This window comes from Lissotriton vulgaris, chromosome 1_1 (assembly GCF_964263255.1).
Source record: "Lissotriton vulgaris chromosome 1_1, aLisVul1.2, whole genome shotgun sequence".
In the NCBI taxonomy this organism is placed as follows: domain Eukaryota; kingdom Metazoa; phylum Chordata; class Amphibia; order Caudata; family Salamandridae; genus Lissotriton; species Lissotriton vulgaris.
The window spans coordinates 1673520356-1673538989 of record NC_141685.1 but is presented as its reverse complement, the minus strand read 5'-3'; the positions used below and the strand labels follow the sequence as shown (position 1 = coordinate 1673538989).

The following is an 18634-nucleotide window of genomic DNA, read 5'->3' as shown; positions in this document are numbered from 1 at the left end:
ATCCTTTTGTTACTTGCAGTTTATAAATCAAAATCCTAACACAGAACAATGAGCTATCAACTGTCATCTAAGAGCTGCATGCAAACACATAAGGTATAAATTAGAGCGTTATGTTTTTTTCCCCAGTCTTTGATTATCCTAATGATGCAAAAAGCGATCATTTGGACAGAAATCAATTCTGGTTATTAAAGAGAATCCCCAACGATGGTATTACGTTCTAAATTCAGAGTTTGTGTTTCTCCAAATAAGTCGCTATTAACCTATACTGCCTACTAGTAGGATTGTCATGTGACTCCTACACCTTGTAGTCCTTTGTCTTATGTAACATTACCTTTTGTGATTTACACACGTATGATTGATTGTCTCTGTGTAATGTGTGTGATATAAAGTTCTCTGAAACCCTACACTGATGCCAGTGGCGCTGTAAATCAAATTGAATGCATCTTAGCAAGAATGTGGTTATGGAGACTTGAGGGACACTGTTAAAGGGTGGTAGTGAGGGAATCCGTGGCAGAGCGAGTCATTGGGAGGGGGGGGGGCAACAAACATTGTCGCACAGGGCTCCACCAGCGCTAAAGCCAACCACTTCTACTTCCTACAGTTCTAACACCAAATCAAAAACGCTAATTTGAAAACCCCTTCAATCTGAAGCATACCTTCAAGTCAATGTATGATTTAGCAGTGGTCTCGGTTGTTTTAAGCCTTTTTTATGTATGTACAATCTTTATTTGTTTGCAATGGTGTCTTGTAATTTTGTATTATGTGTGTTGTGTTTTTGCACTTTACATAATTCTGGCGAGTAAAGAGCCCACACACAAAAAAGATTGTCCTATGACTCTGGGATACTGGTGAGAGGATTTACGTTCAAACAAAGTACTAAGTATTAATGTCATCCTAAGGTAGCACAATAATGGCACAGAAAGACAAGGGAGCCTTTTGAAATTTGCGATTATATCCATGAAAGTGAGGGGTTTTCTCTTGTGTAATTTTATATTTTGAATGATCCCGTCCCTCATTACCTCAACAGGATCTCTCCCCTTTATGAGACTGAACTGGAATGCTTATCATGCATTCATTTGGAAACAATCAGTTGACATGAGTAAAAAATGCAGATTTTCAACATTTGGTAATGAGTAGAAAATCATGATTTTAATAAAGGCACGGAGGCTAATATTATGCACTATACCTTTATTACCACTAGGCAGCAGCAACAAAAAAACATAGAATTAGAACCCAAAACACATTCCAGAACTCTGAACATGTATAATCTCATAGAACCTGCAGCCATCTTCCTCTTTTGCACGCTGCGAACATAAAAACCAAAGTCTCTTTTCCTGAACCAAACAATTCTTCTTAAAGGAATCCATTCTCACAATTCTTCACCTTCTCAAGGAGTAATTTCTTCTCTTTAACCTAAACAGAAAAAACAAAAATCAAACAAAACATCAAAACACGGGAGGGAATAGCGGAGGGATAATATTAGCCTCCGTGCCTTTATTAAAATCATGATTTTCTACTCATTACCAAATGTTGAAAATCTGCATTTTACATCAAGGCCCGGAGGCCAATATTATGCATGTTCAAAGTTCATCAATAACACTATTCAAAACATTCTCCACTGGTTTAAAATAAAATCTCTTAAAAGTGGATTCACAACTCCAATCAGCTGCTTTCATAATCCCACTTAAACTAAAACCTCTCATATAAGCCTTACTAGCCATAGCACCCCTCACTGAATGAGCACCAAACACACTAGTATCAATCCCAGCCTTAAACATTACCTCTCTCACCCACCTAGCCAGAGTAGCAGACGAGACACCCTTAAAAGGTTTTCTTAAAGAAATCAACAACTGTGAACAACCAGAAGGTCTTAAACCAAACGTCCTTTTCTCATATTCTTTTAAACAACTGACCACACATAACCTCTTATTCTCATAAAACTGAGGATAAAATATAGTCCTAGTCATAGTCTTCGTTTTCTTACGTAACTCAAAACACACACCCTCCGGTTGAAAAAACCTAGAATCAACCTCTAAAGCTCTAATATCCGAAACCCTTTTACAAGAGACCAAACACAGTAAACAAGCAAGTTTCCACGTCAAAAACTTAACCTCCATCAACTCATTCTCACCCCAACTCTCTAACTCCTTAAGAACCAAAGACACATCCCAAAGAAATCCATATTTCGCCTTAGGAGGTAAAACTAACCTCACACTCTTAACCAATCTCCTAACCAGAGCATGCTGTCCAATAGGAAGGCCATCAACCAAAACATGACCTGCCGAAATAGCGGGCCTACTAATATTCACAGAATTATAAGCCAAGCCTTTTTCAAATAAAAAAGTCAAAAAATTCACCACATCTACCACAGAAGCTGATAAGGGATCCAAATCCCTCTCAAAACACCAACCAGCCCATCTTCTCCAAGCCGACTTATACACTTTTGTTGTTCCTTTAGACCAAGACTTAGTGATGAGACTCTCAGCCTCCTCCGATAATCCATGTATTTGCCAAACTCTCCTGAAATCAACCAAGCCATTAACCTTAGCTGACCGTTTCCCACCAAGTCGTGAACATTCCCCAAAGGATCCAGAATAATTTCCTCTAGATCCGGAAGCAACACCGGATCCTCTACCAGCAAATCCATCACATCTGGAAACCACACTTGGGACCTCCAAAAAGGAGTTATCAACAATAACTCTGCCTTCTCCCTCCTGACCTTCATTATCACCCTCTGAATCAAAGAGAATGGGGGAAAAGCATAATTCCTTCCTAGACTCCAATCCTGCAGAAAAGCATCTATCCCTTTCGCCTCCGGATCCGGTTTCCAACTGTAAAACCGATCTATCTGACAATTCAACCTGTCCGCAAACAAATCTATCTGAAACGGACCCCATTTCCTTTCTAAACTCTTGAAAACGTCCCTGTTTAACTTCCAATTGCTTACATCCCTCATATACCTTGAAAACCAATCCGCTTCTACGTTGCTCAGACCTGGAATATACTGAGCTTGAACAACCATCTCCTTTTCCAGACAAAAATTCCAAAAATCCTTCGCCAGATTTGCCAGACCCCTTGAACGAGGACTGCCCAATTTGTTCACATATCTCACTGCTGACAGATTGTCCATCTTTAGAAGAACACAACACTTCAACCGATTCTTCATAAAACTTTTCACCGCAAAAGACCCCGCCAGCAGTTCCAGACAATTTATATGCATCTGAGACTCCTCCATCGACCATCTCCCCCCTGTTGACACCGAACCGCATCTTGCTCCCCAACCATGAAGACTCGCATCCGACTCTATCTCCACCTCTGGAACCTCTCCAAAAATTGCCCTGCCATTCCATGCATCTAGATTCATCAACCACCAATCCAATTCCTCTCTGGATTCCAGATTTAACCATACTCTCTGAGAATACCTTGCCCCCTTCCTCAGATGATACCCTTTCAATCTCTGCAATGCTCTGTAATGAAGAGGAGCTGGAAATATTGCTTGAATCGATGCAGACAACAGACCCAACAGTCGAGCTAACTGTCTCAAAGTAATCCAATCCGACTGCAAAACTCTTTTCACCTCCTTCTTGATTGTCTTCACCTTCAACATTGGTAACTTCAACACACATTCCAATGTCTGAATCTGAAAACCTAAAAATTGAATCTCCTGCTGGGGAATCACACAAGACTTCTCTCTGTTCACCACGAAACCTAAGTCCTCCAATACCCTTATTGCAAAGTCTGTCTGTTCCCTCGCAAGCTCCTTTCCCTCTGCTAAAATCAGAAAATCGTCCAAGTACACAATCAGTCGAATTCCTCTTGACCTCAACCAAGCTGCCACTGGACGCATCACCTTCGTGAAACACCAAGGAGCCGACGTCAGACCAAATGGGAGACTCTTGAAACTCCACAGCTTCCCTTTCCATCTGAACTGCAAATAATCCCTTTGTTCCCTGCACATAGGAATCGTTAAATAAGCATCCTTTAGATCCAACCTTGTCAACCAATCTCCCTTCCTTAAAAGATCCCTCAACATGTGGATCCCCTCCATTTTGAAATGATTGTACACAACCCAATCGTTCAATTCTTTCAGATTTATCACTGAACTTTAGAAGATTTATCTTGTCCTTCTTCTCCACCAAAAATATATTGCATATAAATCCTCCCTTTTACTACTTCTGCTTCCTCTATAGCCCCTTTCTCTAAGAGAGCATCTATTTCTTTTGTCACTAAATCCTCCATCTCTTTTGAAAACCGTAAGATTTCCGGGACCCACTTTTGAACAGGAATTTCCGCAAAATCTATCTTGTAACCAGCAACTGTTTCCAAAACCCATGGATCTCTTGTTATTTCCTCCCATCTCGAAACAAAAAGTGCTAGTCTGCCGCCCAACTTTATTCGGATAGAAGTAGGGTCTTGTAAATTGCTTACCTGAGGCCCCCCTAGTTCTCCTCTCTGAGCGCATGCCTCTTCCTCTGCCTCTCTGTCTCTGGGGGAAAAAATTTCCTTCTCCACCTCTAGATCCATAAAAGCCTGATCCATAATTTGAATAGAAGGGTCTTCCTCTGCCAAAGTTGCCTCTCGACATTCCTTGACCACGGCCGGGAAAGCGACCCCGCATTCTCCCGGCCACTCCAAAAACACGTCTAATATCTTTCTGCGCTTTCTCTAGCGAACTGAAAGTATTTACATAGCGGGACATGTCTTTCACAAAATCGTCCCCAAAAAGTAAACCTTCTGATTTCTCTCCTGGCTCCTTTAAAGCCAAATCAACCAATTTTGGATCTACTTTAAATAGGATCGACTTCCTTCTTTCAATATTCAAAGAAGTATTCGCGTTCCCCAAAAGGCAAATAGCCCTTTGAATCCACTGACGTAATTCTACCACGTCAATACCAACATTATGGGTATGCGCCTCTTCGCATAAAAATCTTAGTCAAAGGGCCAAGAATGTCCAACAATCTGTCTTGGCAACCTTTTAATCCTTTCTCCAACCCTCTTCTAGGGTCCTTTCCTGATTTGTTTATAAAAGCTAGCATCCTCTGATCTAGCTCCGGTGTGTATGCCACCTTACTATCCAGACATGGTCTAGGACACTCGCTACGCATACGTGTCCTCACCTCCTTTGGAATCTCCCTCCTAATCCAATAGCGAACATACTTCGCAACATGATCTACAGGAGTCCATTGGGGTGATAATGGATGTTGTATCAACAAAGGGTCAAACATCTCCTCACCCTGAGGGTCAAATATTTCATTATCCTCCATTTTAATTTCTTTCTCAATTATTTTCCTCTTCTTCTGAGGAACCTCCTCAAAATCAGATTCTTCTAAATTTGAGCTACAAGTTAACTCCACATCGCCACTTGAGCTCGTATCACACGCAACCACCGTGTGTTTTAATTTCTGCTCCCTTTTCGCGCTCTTTCTCGCCTTTATAGCGTCCTCTCTTTGAACCTTACGTTCATTCCTTTTTTAATACCATCCAAACTTTTTCTCTTTTGACCCCTTTTGCCTTGGCCAGAAGTACCAATGCCCATCTCTATCTTCTCTGTGGTCCAAAAATTCTCCTCATCACCTACTCTCTGTTTTCTCTGTACATTTTTCTCTAATGTACTTTCTATCTTTTTGTCTATTGACGCTGCCATCTCGCCAAACATCTTTTCCATGTACACCTTCATTCTTTCCTCAAAATTCCCTTCTGATCCTTCCATTCTTTTTCTTAAACCTATTAAGGTCTTAACCAAACTGAACCCACTGTCAAAGTGAAAAATCCGCTTCACACACCGATGTTTCCTCAAGCCAAATAACTAAAGTCAACCTCTCCTGTCATCGACTCCCGACATCTGACAGGAAAACAAACCAACAACAGAGCCCACGTCAAACACGTAATCCCAAAATATGGTCACTCGAATCTCTTCTATTTCAATGTGAAGTTTCCCAATTTCACAAAATGGCCGCCGCACGTAACGTAAGTACGGCGGCCCTTCCAGCTCTAAACTAATACGTATGCCGGTGTCTCTAATATTCCACCACCAGCCACGCACTCTGTCCTGCATACGCTCGCGCTCTCACTCCGCCTGACTCGCGCGCGCCCAACGCGCACTTCCAACTGCCTACAGCCGATGCTAACCAACCGTCAAAGTACGACAGACAGTAAAAAACATCCTTATTTACCTTTCTACATTTGACCAACTACAGCGCTTTCATTAACTGTGTCAATTACACCAGTACAACGTTTACTTAACCTCCTAGCTCAATATCTTAATATTTTTAAAAATAAATTACAGTTCTACAACACAACATTAACAGACATCCTATACTAAATCTCTAAACCTTTTGTATATATGTATACGTTTATGCCTAAGTTTATAAATACATTTAATTATTATTCAAATAAACAATTAAACCAAGCCAAAAGAAAAGGACTTATCTCATGCCTGAGCAGCAACAAAAGAGGAAGATGGCTGCAGGTTCTATGAGATTATACATGTTCAGAGTTCTGGAATATGTTTTGGGTTCTAATTCTATGTTTTTTTGTTGCTGCTGCCTGAGTGGTAATAAAGGTATAGTGCATAATATTGGCCTCCGGGCCTTGATGTAAAATATCCATCTTTGTGAGACCTGCACCTAGCTTTTTTATCCAATGCGACAAATGTAATCCATTTAATACAGTTTTAAAATATATGGACTTATTTATTTTGTATATTTATCTTTTTGTCCATGTTACTGATTTCCACATTAGCTCTCTTCAGTGATTCAAAATAAGATCAATAGTCCTGCGATGTCACTTTCTGTGATGTCACTTCTTGTGATTTTAGCAAGGACGGCTCCTCCACTAGGGCGGAGGAGTGTCGCCCCACTGCTTTCTCGCAGAGCGAGAAGCAGAAACATAAAATGCTAAAACTAAAATGTTATGTTTCTGTTTCTCGCTCTGCGAGAAAGCAGAATTGTTTGGTTGGAGCGGGTTTTGCTCTAGGGCAAGGGAGGAGTGGCTTGCACACTGCTAAGGGCTCTGACTGTTTGGTTGGCCCTCTTGGGCCGACCAAACAAGTCATGCGCTCTGTGGCCTATCTCGTCTGGCTGGTCACCGTCCCAACCAATCACAACACTGTCATTACAGCTTTGTGATTGGCTTAGGGAAGGGGAGGGAGGCTGCAGGAGAGCAGGTCATGCACAGAGACGACGCCAGACACGGGAAGGGAAGTTTTGTTTTATAATAAATCCCCTCCCCCTCCACTCCCCCCTGCGTACCCTCCTGCAAGAACCCCGCGAGACCCCCCACCCGCGAGTCATACCGGCCGTAACTGGATGTTACATGCAAATTAAAGGGGCCTCACATCTTCCCTTTCACCCGGGGCCCCAGAAGTTCTAGGACCGGCCCTGAATGCAGGAGTTTAAAATGTGAAACAGTTCTGGAGTGGACAGCCTGGCTAGGGTCAATGGTACCTGGTAAGTGAAAGCACAAGGTCACACAGCTGCTCAGTGCTGCTCCGTCGAATCACCCCAGACAGCCTGCAAATACAGCCAAGCCCCTCGCTGAAAGTGAGAGTGTTTAAACGAAACGTGGGCCTCTGTCAGCAAACTGTCAGGTTTTGGAAATACCCGCCCGAATAACGAAAGCAGAACTAACTTCAAACACACTAGACCCCCAGGGAGTAGAAGACATTAACCCTTCACTGACCACTTCGGTCGAGGAAGGTCACAGCAACAGGAAGGATACAGATTATAAGCAGTCATCGAGGAATTTAGCGGTGCCTGCTCTCGCATGCGAAGTGCAGTGCAAGTGTTATTCTGCTGTAGGCATGCAATGTGTACACCCAGCATTCAACAGCAGCATAACTCGCAACCCTCTCTGAAAATAAATCTGCTCCTTTAGTACTGCGTTTCGTATTTTTTACTGCTCTTCATTCCAGGATTCCCCGTTAGCAGCAGCTACTCTGTGAGTCACTGCCAGGGATGCAGCGCACTTCTCCACGCTGCGTGATTCCCTGTAAACAGCTGCTGGACTGTGGCGCATGGCACGCTACTAACACATAGAAACGGCCGTCATTGCTGGCAGCCCGCGAGTGTGGGGTGGGCAGCCACAGTGAAAGCGCGCCAGGCGTGCTACTAACACAGAAAGGTATGCCATTGCCGGCCCCACAAGTCCTGTATACATTAAGGAAACAATTCTCCAAAATGTTGATGAAAGCACCAGAGTTAGGATACAGTAACAGGTCCAGTCCTCATGGGAGGTAACAAAAGAAGACAGGGAGGTACTAAGGAGGGACTAACAAGCCTATTAGCCAATCAGAGGCCAGCATTTACGAAGGACAATGACTCAAGCCAATGACAAATGTTGGCGGTGAGTGGGCGGGCCTTAAAGCACATACTCCAATACAGCATGGCTTGCAGAACAGCGCATGCGCTGCCTAGGCTCGACTTAAAAACGACTTACAATTTATTATACTTCGTTTCCTCTTTTGAAGGGCTTTTTTCTGGACTGCACCAAATACAAACTACTCAAACACAAACCTCTCAAATAAAGCCCCAAAATAGGTTTGCAAGGTTTTTAATGGGTCCTTAGCCACTACAGTGTAAATTTAATGTATATAGTAACTATTATACGCTTGATTTTGCCTTTCTTCTGCACAACTGCCTTTATTTACCTGTGTGCTGCTTTTATCCGGTTCAAGGAGCATGTTTTACATTATAACCAGAGTTGTTACAACAACGGTTTTAAAGGAACTATCAATTTGGTACAACGTTTGTAGCGCACTGTGTTTATGTGAATGTTTGTTACTAATAAAATCAAAAATGTTGCAATCATTTCTCCCCAAAGGCGTGACTTAACACCTTTTCTTTATTAACGTACTGCTCATTAGTCTATGGTTTGAGGCCGACCCTTTGTCTGCATACTACATGTATTGAGTTGCCAAAAACAAAACCAGAACACAACCGTGCCAAGCCCTATAGGCTTCCTTAATAAGAGCGTCCGGAGAAGCCACTTCTCCAAATAAAAGTGTACTTAAAACAAATGCATGGCTTTGAACAGATGTCGTTTTCACAGTTTTGACTGTTGTTAGATTCCCAGGAAAGAACATACAGGATTCGCTTTACTTTGGGGTAACACATATATAATTCATTTAGTTATTTCTATGAAACACAGTCGGCGAGGAAAAGTCTCTTTGAAATCAGACCTCTATACTGGGTAATAAATACGGATGTTCCTTTTGGGAGAGAAGGGCGAATGATGTTTTGCAAATAAGCAAGGGTGAGAAGACGGAAAAAAACTGAGCAGAAATGCTAATTCCATGTACACTTTTCCATTTCATTATTTGATAACATCTTAGGATGTCAGACTCGCTCTGGGATGTGCAAACAGCGGACGCTTGATGAATATTTGTACTTTCAAAACTGGGACAAGAGAAGAATCTGTGATGGACAGAGACCACTTGGGGGGGGGGGGGGTGTTGGTCGTCGACCACCAGCTAAGGCTCAAGAAGCAGCTCACATAATTAGAGTGTATATTTCCATGTGCAAAATTAAAACTTAAATTACATTATGCATTTTGACCGAAACTATTACTTGATGAGGAGCCGACCACCCCAGAGCAGTTGAGTTTGTTATTCTCTGCAAAGCAGGGGTATGCAACATAGCTCCGGAGGCCCAGATTCATTAAATAAGGAGTTGATCAAGGCGTCGTTCGGCTGATGCCGCGTCCTTCCACAAATGGAACGCCCATCAGCCCGCAAGAGGTGACCGCAATAAGTGGAGCTGCCGGTTTCCCTAGTGAACCATTGGGCACAGTATGCAGGGTCTGAGGGGCACGACGTCCCCATACTTTTTGTATTTAAGAAAAACAGTTCCTCTGCGTTTTGTGAAAAGAAAACCATCCAGGCACGGTTAATTCCGAGAGCTGAAATGCTTTAGCTGAAGAGTAAGGCAGGGAACCGAATAAGTGACAGACTCCTAACAAGCATCATTGCCAGGGTGCTGCTGCCTGAAAGACGTGTTAATGTGCACAACTGGTCAATCTATAATTGTAATGGGTCCTTGGAAGCTGGTATTGGCTTTAATTGAGGGAATCACTTGAAGTTTCCTGATGACATAGATTTAATCTCTCTGAGTGGAATTGCTAGGGAGTTACCAGCTGAGCTGTTAAGTGTGTTTTTTTAAAAGACGCATCGTAAACCTTTTTGCGCACATTATGTAGCAGACTACCTTATACTGCATATAATGCAAGTTTAAAATATTGACTTACATATTCACAGTGCTTTGTGTCACAGACTGGGATGGGACCTTGCAGCGCTGAACATTCACAATTCAGTATTTTTCACTGCACCAACCAGGACTCAGTTCTGTGGCTCTCTGGTTACAGACATAGAGTTCTGCAGTGAATTAACTAATAGAAGTTTCATAATGTACATAGTGCATTTGCCACTGATTAACTTAACTTGAATGTATTTTTCATTTAAGCTGTGCCTCTTTTTTTATGTAGTTTCCTAAAGAGGAAAGACTGGAACAATGTACAGAATATTGTGTTTTTTAGCCACACCCTTGACCCTGCCTCCAAGCTCACTCACCCTGCCCCCTTTACAGACAGCTTCACAGTTTCCTTACTTTTTTTAATGCACTTTGACCACTCCTGGGCACACACGTCGTTGAGAGTTCACACAGTGTCTGTTTAAGAAAACCGAATGGTATGGTTTAAACGCCCGCCTGCACAGGGTCGTTGTTGCAGCTTCATGCTCAGCATGCCTCCTGTGCCCCATTTTGAATTAGCTTTCTTGTTTTGAGTAGTGTGTGCAGTATATTGTTTGTACTGAGGTTGGGCTACTTTTGGGCTATCCAGAGGCAGTGTTTGTTCTGGGCTACTGTGTACCGAATGTGTCTAACTAAGCATGTGCTGTGTGGAGTTGAAAGGTTGAGTGTGCACAGAAGATGACACAGGGAGTGCAAAGTACAGTTGAGGGTTTGAAGAGCTCAGCAGACCTCATCATTCCTTCGTAGCATAATATTGCAAACTATATGGTAACTCCATTAACGCACTACCCTGGGATGACCTGGCAAGAGTGTTGCCAAGGGCTAGGTAGCACATACAAACCAGATAATGAGAAGTGGGATTGGACATGTCTCGAGAGTGTCAGTTTACTGTGCTTTATCTCGAGTGTAGAGACCCCTGTGTTTGTGTCCGGTGCATGCAAGACTTTATTAAGGCCGCTTATAGAACATGCATATTTTAGTTTTGTTACATATTATTTTTAGTACAGAAAGACATGAAATAAAATAGCCTTTGATATGATATATTACATCCAAGGCATTTTAATTTAGACTTTAAGTATTATTATTTTCCACAATAGCCAAATAAGGTCAGCATTCTTCACCTATTGGTCTATTCAGCTGTCACATGTTCTTCTAGCCCCCGCTTGATCGCATGCTCACATTGTCAACATAGAAGTGCACTGTGACAGGACTAGTTGGCCAGTACTTTACTTTGTCAGTGTTTCTTTCTTACCATTCTATATCCTTTTTTTGAATCTGCTTTGACAAAGCAGCTGTCGCCAGAACCTATGTGATCAACAGAAAAGAGCTTTAAAAAATCACTACTGGTTGAGATGGTTTGTTGGTTATCTTGAGTAAAACATTTGATTGGACAGAAGGTGTGTCAGTATTTACTCAGTCCCCTCTCCAAGAATGAGTCACTTGGTTGTTTGAGAGCTAGGCTGCTCGTTAGGCACTCCTCTGCATGTGCAGTCTTGTAGCTGCCACAGCTTAGGCGGGCACAGCAGACAGGATCTAACTACCAACAGTGGAGAACACGCTCCCTGACCATAGCTCTATACTCTGACAAAAGGCGGAGTTCAGGAGGAGGACCATAACTACAGTAGCAACTGTGAGAAGCCAGTGAGGGAGCTGTGCAAAGGCTTGTACCTCTACAATGTGTGACCATGTTAGTAGATGGAGCACTTGACACCCTCCTAGATGAAATTGCAACAAGTGAAGCACTGTGTGACTTGCCTTATTAGCTACAGGGCGCTCTTATGTTGTTGAGACTAGGTTCAGTGACTAGATAAAAAAGAGAGGAAGGTGGTAGGAACATCCACTTGTGTGCGCCCTTTGCTATGACTTCACATAGGCACTGTTGTACCTCCTGTAGGCCGCATAAACAGTGCAGTAAGTTTACTACTTTTTAGTATTCACAAACGGCACTTTCCGATGTTGGTGGGCCCCACACTGTTAGGCCACTGGTGGCGGTCCCACCGACATCCAGCATTGTGATCCAGCCTACGCTTGACGATGCAGTCAGTCAGACCCCAGCGGGTGGAGGAACCGACCAACAACTCCGACAGGCTCAAGGAGCCCGTCAGCGTAATCCCTACATGAGGGCGCTGCTTGCAGAGGCACCACCGTAGGGACTGAGATGTCTCTTTTTCCTCTACCTTTACATGGCAGTCCAACCGCCATGTAAAGGCAGATGGAAAGGGACTGTGGGAGCCCCTAGCAGGGCCCCTGCCCTCCTGGGCTTCCACTTTCGACCCGGGGGGCACATGTGGTGCCCCCCAAAAAAAGTGTGCCAGGCACCACATGGTGCCCAGCACAATGTGCGTGGAAGTTTGAAAACATGCCTTTTTCAATTGTGGCTTGTGCGGCACCACTTTTCCTTTCCACAGCACAAGTGGCAATTCAAAAAGTCATGTTTCCGACCGCCATGAAGGCCAGTGGAGTCGCCATCTACATATCGAGCGGTCTCCATCCCGATGTGATGGCGTTTGACCGCCATCGTAAGGAGGGCCATACTTTTTTGTAATACTTCCAGCCATTCACATGGCCAGCCAGGGGACTGCAATATCCTCCGATACAAAATAATGGCCGTAGGGACGTAAAATAAAACCCCATAGGAAACAATGTTAAATCAAATTATTTCAAATAGTTAAACATATAAATAAATTAAATTAATTAATGTTAAATGTTAATGTTAAAAAATATGTATAAATATAGTGTATATTTATAATTTAATTATAAAGTGTTATAACTGGAAAGCTCAAAAATTTGCAGGGAATTTCAAAAGTCATCCCACTCAGGCGCAGGTAAGTGGAGAACTCTGACATTTGTTAAGCAAAGGGAACTTAAAAGCAAATGGTGGGTAAAGGAGCCTATGAGGATGACACCTTGCTTTAGCCCAGCTCGCCTCTTTGTTTTTAGTTTTTCACTTGGCCAAGATTGGACTCTGCATGCACATAGCAGATTGGAACGATTGGCGGATGAGTAGATAATGTCCGCTGTTTGCCTCTTTTCTAATAGTATCACCAAAAGGAATTCTGCAGTAGGATTGAAGTTTAAGTGTTGGCTCACTCCCAAAAACATACCTGCTCGAGGATTGATCTCTTCCTGCAGTCTCTGAGCAGTCCTCCTTTCAAAAGGGGTACCATTGAAGGCGTGAAACTGATATGTATGCATTACCCCGCTCCTTTCGGCTTCCTTATGTGGCTGATGTTTCCCTCTGGGCACCAAGCATCCTTTTTGGTCCAGCAACAAAAAATTAAGAAACAGAATGGAGAGGTCAAATTTGATGACTCTCTTTCAATGAAGGCACAGATTCAATCAGTGGTTGGGACCTGCTTTGGATTACTGCAAATGCTAAGGAACTTTCTCCCCCTGCTTCCAGTCTCTAACAGGAAGACGGTAGTCCAGGCCTAGGTGGTATCGAGACTGGTCTACGTAAATAGCTTGTACTTAGGCCGTCCTGATTATTTACTTGGCCGCATAAAGGTGATCCAGAATGTGGCGGCCAGAGACATTCTTTTGGCTGGGCCGAGAACACGTACAACCCCTCTTCCGTCTTCCTTACACTGACTTCCAGTGTGGAAGAGGATTCATTTTAAAGCGTTAGTACTGGTTTTTAAAGGCTTCCATAAAATAGGTGCCCCATATCTTGGTGAAAGACTCCAGCACTATACTCCACGCCGAACCGTGAGGTCTTCTGCACAGTTTCTGACCATTACCCCTAGGATACGGCTCTCCCAGATAGGGGACAGATCTTTTCAAGTGGTGGCTTCACGCCTTTGGAATAGCCTGCCCCTCTTTCTCAGACAGGTCCAGGATCTCTTCACTTTCAGGAGACAATTAAAAACTTGGCTTTTTGAACAGTAGCTCCTGTGTTGGTGTACTTTGTTCTGTGTTGGCGGGTTTTCTCATAGCGCCGGGACACTCCTTGGATTAGCCATGCGCTCTATAAATAACTGCTAACATAACATTTCCTGTTTTTTTGTATACCTCACTCTGGCCTTTCTACCCACCATCTACATTTCATCTTCCAAGGGGAAGCAGATCATCTGATATGCCCACAGGACACAGGAAGAGTTCAACCTATTAGATCAGGGAGGACTGCTCCCTCATTTTGTATATTCCCTGTTGTGTGCTTATACTTTCCTTTCCCTTGCGTGGGCTCATAGGGGGAATACTCTGCCAGTCACCGTCCTGAGGAGAAGAAAAAGGCAAGTTTTGCTGCAGAGGGTGGGGGATGAGTCGGCCTCCATACCAGGTGGGGATGCAAGTCCATCTTTTCACTACCAGATATATTTAGTGGATACCTGCTATGGTAAGAACATTGGTGTGATCCTCAAAAAGGACTCCATTCAGGAGAGTTAGTTTTGTAAAGGGAAACTCACCCCTTTATGATGAGACAGCCCCCTTTGTAGTCAAGGTTCTGGTTGCAGAATTGAGGCTTCTGAGCTGCCTCTGCTTGACTTTTTTTTCATATCGGTCTTATAACGGCTTCCCCTGTTTCCTGCTTATTACTTCAGTGTACCTGGCAGCACGCTAATATCCCAAATGTTACAAGGAAACGCTAGAAGCACCAGTAGATGTGCTTCTCAGGGAAGAACACTGGTGTGGGCACCAGGATTCCCTGAGCCTCAGTGGGATGACTTAACTTTGAAAGCCTTCACAGTACATAGATAGAAAGGTAGTGCAATGGGCGTGAAGGTTACGTCCTCAGCACTGAAAAGGTTGCATGCTGTTATGCTTAAATGTGTCATACATAGATATTCTGAAACCTCGCATCGATTCTGTCCTCCAAGACCTATCTTGGAAACCCCTGCTCTCAAGAGATGGAAAAGGTTTAGATCGTTCAAGGTCGTCTTTATTTAGAAATTCTCTCATTTATTTCATCATGTGGTAGGTTTCCTCATGCTTTGTCATAGATATGAATTTCACATTTGATAGTTTGACAGTTAATCTACAGGGTCAGGAACCAGTTTCATACTTGTACAAGCCATTGTGTGTCACACTGGTACACCAGTCTCTATTTACACTGTTCACCCCTTCTCCAGGATGAAATGAAATGCAACTTCTCAGTCTACTTACATGGGTATCAATGTGCTTGCAACATCACTCACTGACACAGCCCTTGTAAAGACTGATCGCTATCAAGGCTCCTCCAACAACACCCAATACTTCAAGTTAATATACACACATTACTACTTGTAGGGCAATGCTCAAGCCAAATAACAGTTAGCATGTAATCATCTGTGATAGAGCAGTCCACAAACACCAGACTCTGGTCTAGGATGGAATCCTTATAACCAGAAAGATATTATACTGAAACCATTTGTGCTACAAACAAATGTGATTGCCAGAATGTGCACCATGTAAACAGGTATTTCACAATGTCACATTAGACTCCAGCAGGTAGTAGATGCCAATACTGACATTATTAACATTGTTATCTCTTCCTATTGATAAAATATGCCCAACTAATAACTGTTTGTTGTTTACCCCCTCTAACCTTGATGTCATCCATGTCTTTCAGGCAGTATTACGAGATGTTGTACAACACAGCGGACGAGCTCCTCAACCTGGTGGTGGACCAAGGAGTCAAGTACACTGAGCTGGAGTACATCCACGCCCTTAGCTTGCTGCACCGTAGCCAGACGGGTGTAGGTGACCAAACTACTCAGAACATGAGACTGCAGCGCCTCAAGGAAATCATCTGTGAGCAAGCAGCCATCAAACAGGCGACCAAGGACAAGAAAATAACAACTGTCTAATTCCTTCTGTGTTCTATCAACAGGGCGCCCAGCCTTCCAGTTGAGCAGGAAGTCACCTCACTGAGTGTTGATCAAAGCTATACATAATCCATTCCAACTTGTTACAAACCTTAGTGACAAATACATAGACTACATCTGTTACAGAACATCTATTTATTGACTTTGAGATGGCGGCTACTTAGGATAAGCACATTAACAGTAACTGCTGCCCCGATAATAAATGTAGTTTTGTAAGCAATTGCCATTTACTACCCTTTTCTGATTGGCCAGCTGTGTATAGGGGTTGCTTTTTAGTCACCTAATGAGAGCTGGGTTAGGTTGTCTTCCCCAGCAACATATCTTACAATCCTTGTTCATCTTGAATGTGGCCAAGCGCATACTCTTTCAGCTCGAGATTGAGCACTGCCATTTTGTAGATGTGAGTATGATTTAGTCTGGGGTCAGTTTATTTCTGCACACATGCACTCCATTGCTTTCTTTTTTAAACAAAACTTTAAATTTGTACATATTTAGCTTCCGCTGTAACCGCTTCAATTTGAATTTGTCCATGGCCGGTGGAATTACAAATTTTTAGCTGAAAAAGCAAAACATTCTATGACCAGTTAATCCCTATTTTTAAGGCTCCACCAGCAAAAGTGATAGTCTAGGGATTGTGTTACGTGCCTCGTCACAGAATAACACAGGTTTCTTGAAATGTCAAATAACACTGTAGTCCTCTAGCGGGACATTGAGGGCTAGAAACTGTGCCTCTAGTCTTTGGTGGTTACTAGCATACACAAAGGGGTGGTAAAGCTATTCACAGATATCTTAATATAGATCAGAACAATGAAGATGGTGCATGGCAGAAGCCAGCACACTCTTTTTACCCGCGGCTTGCTTATCATTTCTAGTCTAGTAAGGCAGAATGTGACCATTGATCAGTACTGTCATGGCCGTCGTTCATTCCCCTACCACCACTAAAGGAGCGTTCGAACTCCAGCTTTCTCCTGGCTTTAAAATGAGTCTTTTTCCGGGTTATCTTATATCTGGGTTTCATCTCTGCCTCCTGCACCTTTGATGCTAATTTAGATGCCAAAAGCAACAGAATGACCATGGTTATTGAGGATTTTAAATCCCTGCATGTCCTTATTTCGTGTATGATGTGCTCCTGGTTTAAAGGTCTCAAGCGATTGGCTGATCAACAGTGAATTCCTCCAGGTCGCAGTCTGAACATCATTTGGTGCAAAACATATACTGTAAGGTCAGCAAAGGCTGTAAGTGAATCTATGCATAGGCCAGGTTGGACAGAATGCGTCTCGGGCCTCCTGGACAGCAGATGCATAAAATTACACTACCACCTCCCATATGTGTCTCGTAGTCCAAGTCTAGGACCTCAGAATTGGAGTATAAAGAGGTTGACATTAGTCAATGCAGTGCAGTGACTACAACTTGCTACATGTGATGACAAGTGACGAATAATGATAGTCTGTGCTGCTGATGAAGTTTTCTCTGGTGAGCTCTGGCCTTAGGTCATTTTATAGTGGATTGTCCTCGTTGCTTTGAAGGCCAGGGTTGTTCCTATGACTTTACCTACATATAATTGTTTTTCCATGTACTTTTATCCAAAGGTATAGCAAACATTTTTATTGACAAATTTGAAATTGTTATGTAACCATGAGTCTGGAAGAGCTAAAATATTAAAGGATCTTTGGCGAATGACTTTTCGTTGGTGCTTTTTTATGTACTTTGAGTTTGCAAAATAAATGAAGAATATGCCACAGTAGAGGTTTATATTCCTACACAAGGGATATATAAGCGAAGGCGTACTGCTTTTAGGATATGTCTTTTTTTATTTAAATATTTAGAGAGAATGTCAGTATCCCACCGAGTACTCGGATTCATTCACATATAACACATTTATCAAAAGACTGCACAAAAAATGTGCAGTTCGTGCGTTTGCTAGAAACAAACCTCCCCATCTTGAAGTAGCATGAGAGTTTTAAAATATGTGAAGTTAAACCCTTGGTATAAAACTTCTGGCTGGATTTGATGCACCGGGAAATAAACCCGGAAGCAAAACGCCTGTGTGTAGTTAATGCATATCAGTGATACAAAGAAGATGACTTTATAGATGAATATTAAAAAATAATAATCAGGCAATCAGAAAATAGGACAGTAAAAAGTTGGCGCGCGACCAGGCCTAGAAAACAGAAGCTAAAAGGATGTTAGTCAAAGAGACACGAACAAATCTGTTACATTCTACACGTGATTAATAAAGAATTCGTGACTGGAAAATTAACAGATATCCCACGTAATCCAGCGCACAAGAGTAAGTTCATTGAGACCCCTTGAGAAAAGGCGTTGACCTCGTGCTGTCGAGCGAGGTCTAGATTGGGGGCCTCATTACCTCCAGCAGATCCCCGTTGTCTGTGAGGGAGACCTCAATAATGGCAGTGCACTAAGATGATGACTTCACTGTTATTTCCGATGCCCGAAATGGTCTTCATAATGACAGCAAAGAAGAGAATCAAGTCAAATTCAGAAATGGTTTTTGTGTAATAATTTTTTATTAGCATTTCATAAATAGAATACAAAAAATATATATTAGAATAACAAGATCTGAAG

The 18634-nt window shown here is 42.7% G+C and overlaps 1 protein-coding gene across 2 annotated transcripts in view; it reads left to right on the top strand.

Annotated features, from left to right (window-relative positions):
* EXOC4 (exocyst complex component 4) overlaps positions 1-17725 on the top strand; it is a 1827849-nt gene extending 1810124 nt beyond the window's left edge. For both annotated transcript variants that reach the window (XM_086918922.1, XM_086918920.1), the window contains exon 18: positions 15793-17725. In XM_086918922.1, coding sequence (XP_086775048.1) covers positions 15793-16030 — 238 coding nt within the window. In that variant the 3' untranslated portion in view covers positions 16031-17725. The remainder of the gene's footprint in view (positions 1-15792) is intronic.
* Positions 17726-18634: the final 909 nt, after the last annotated feature.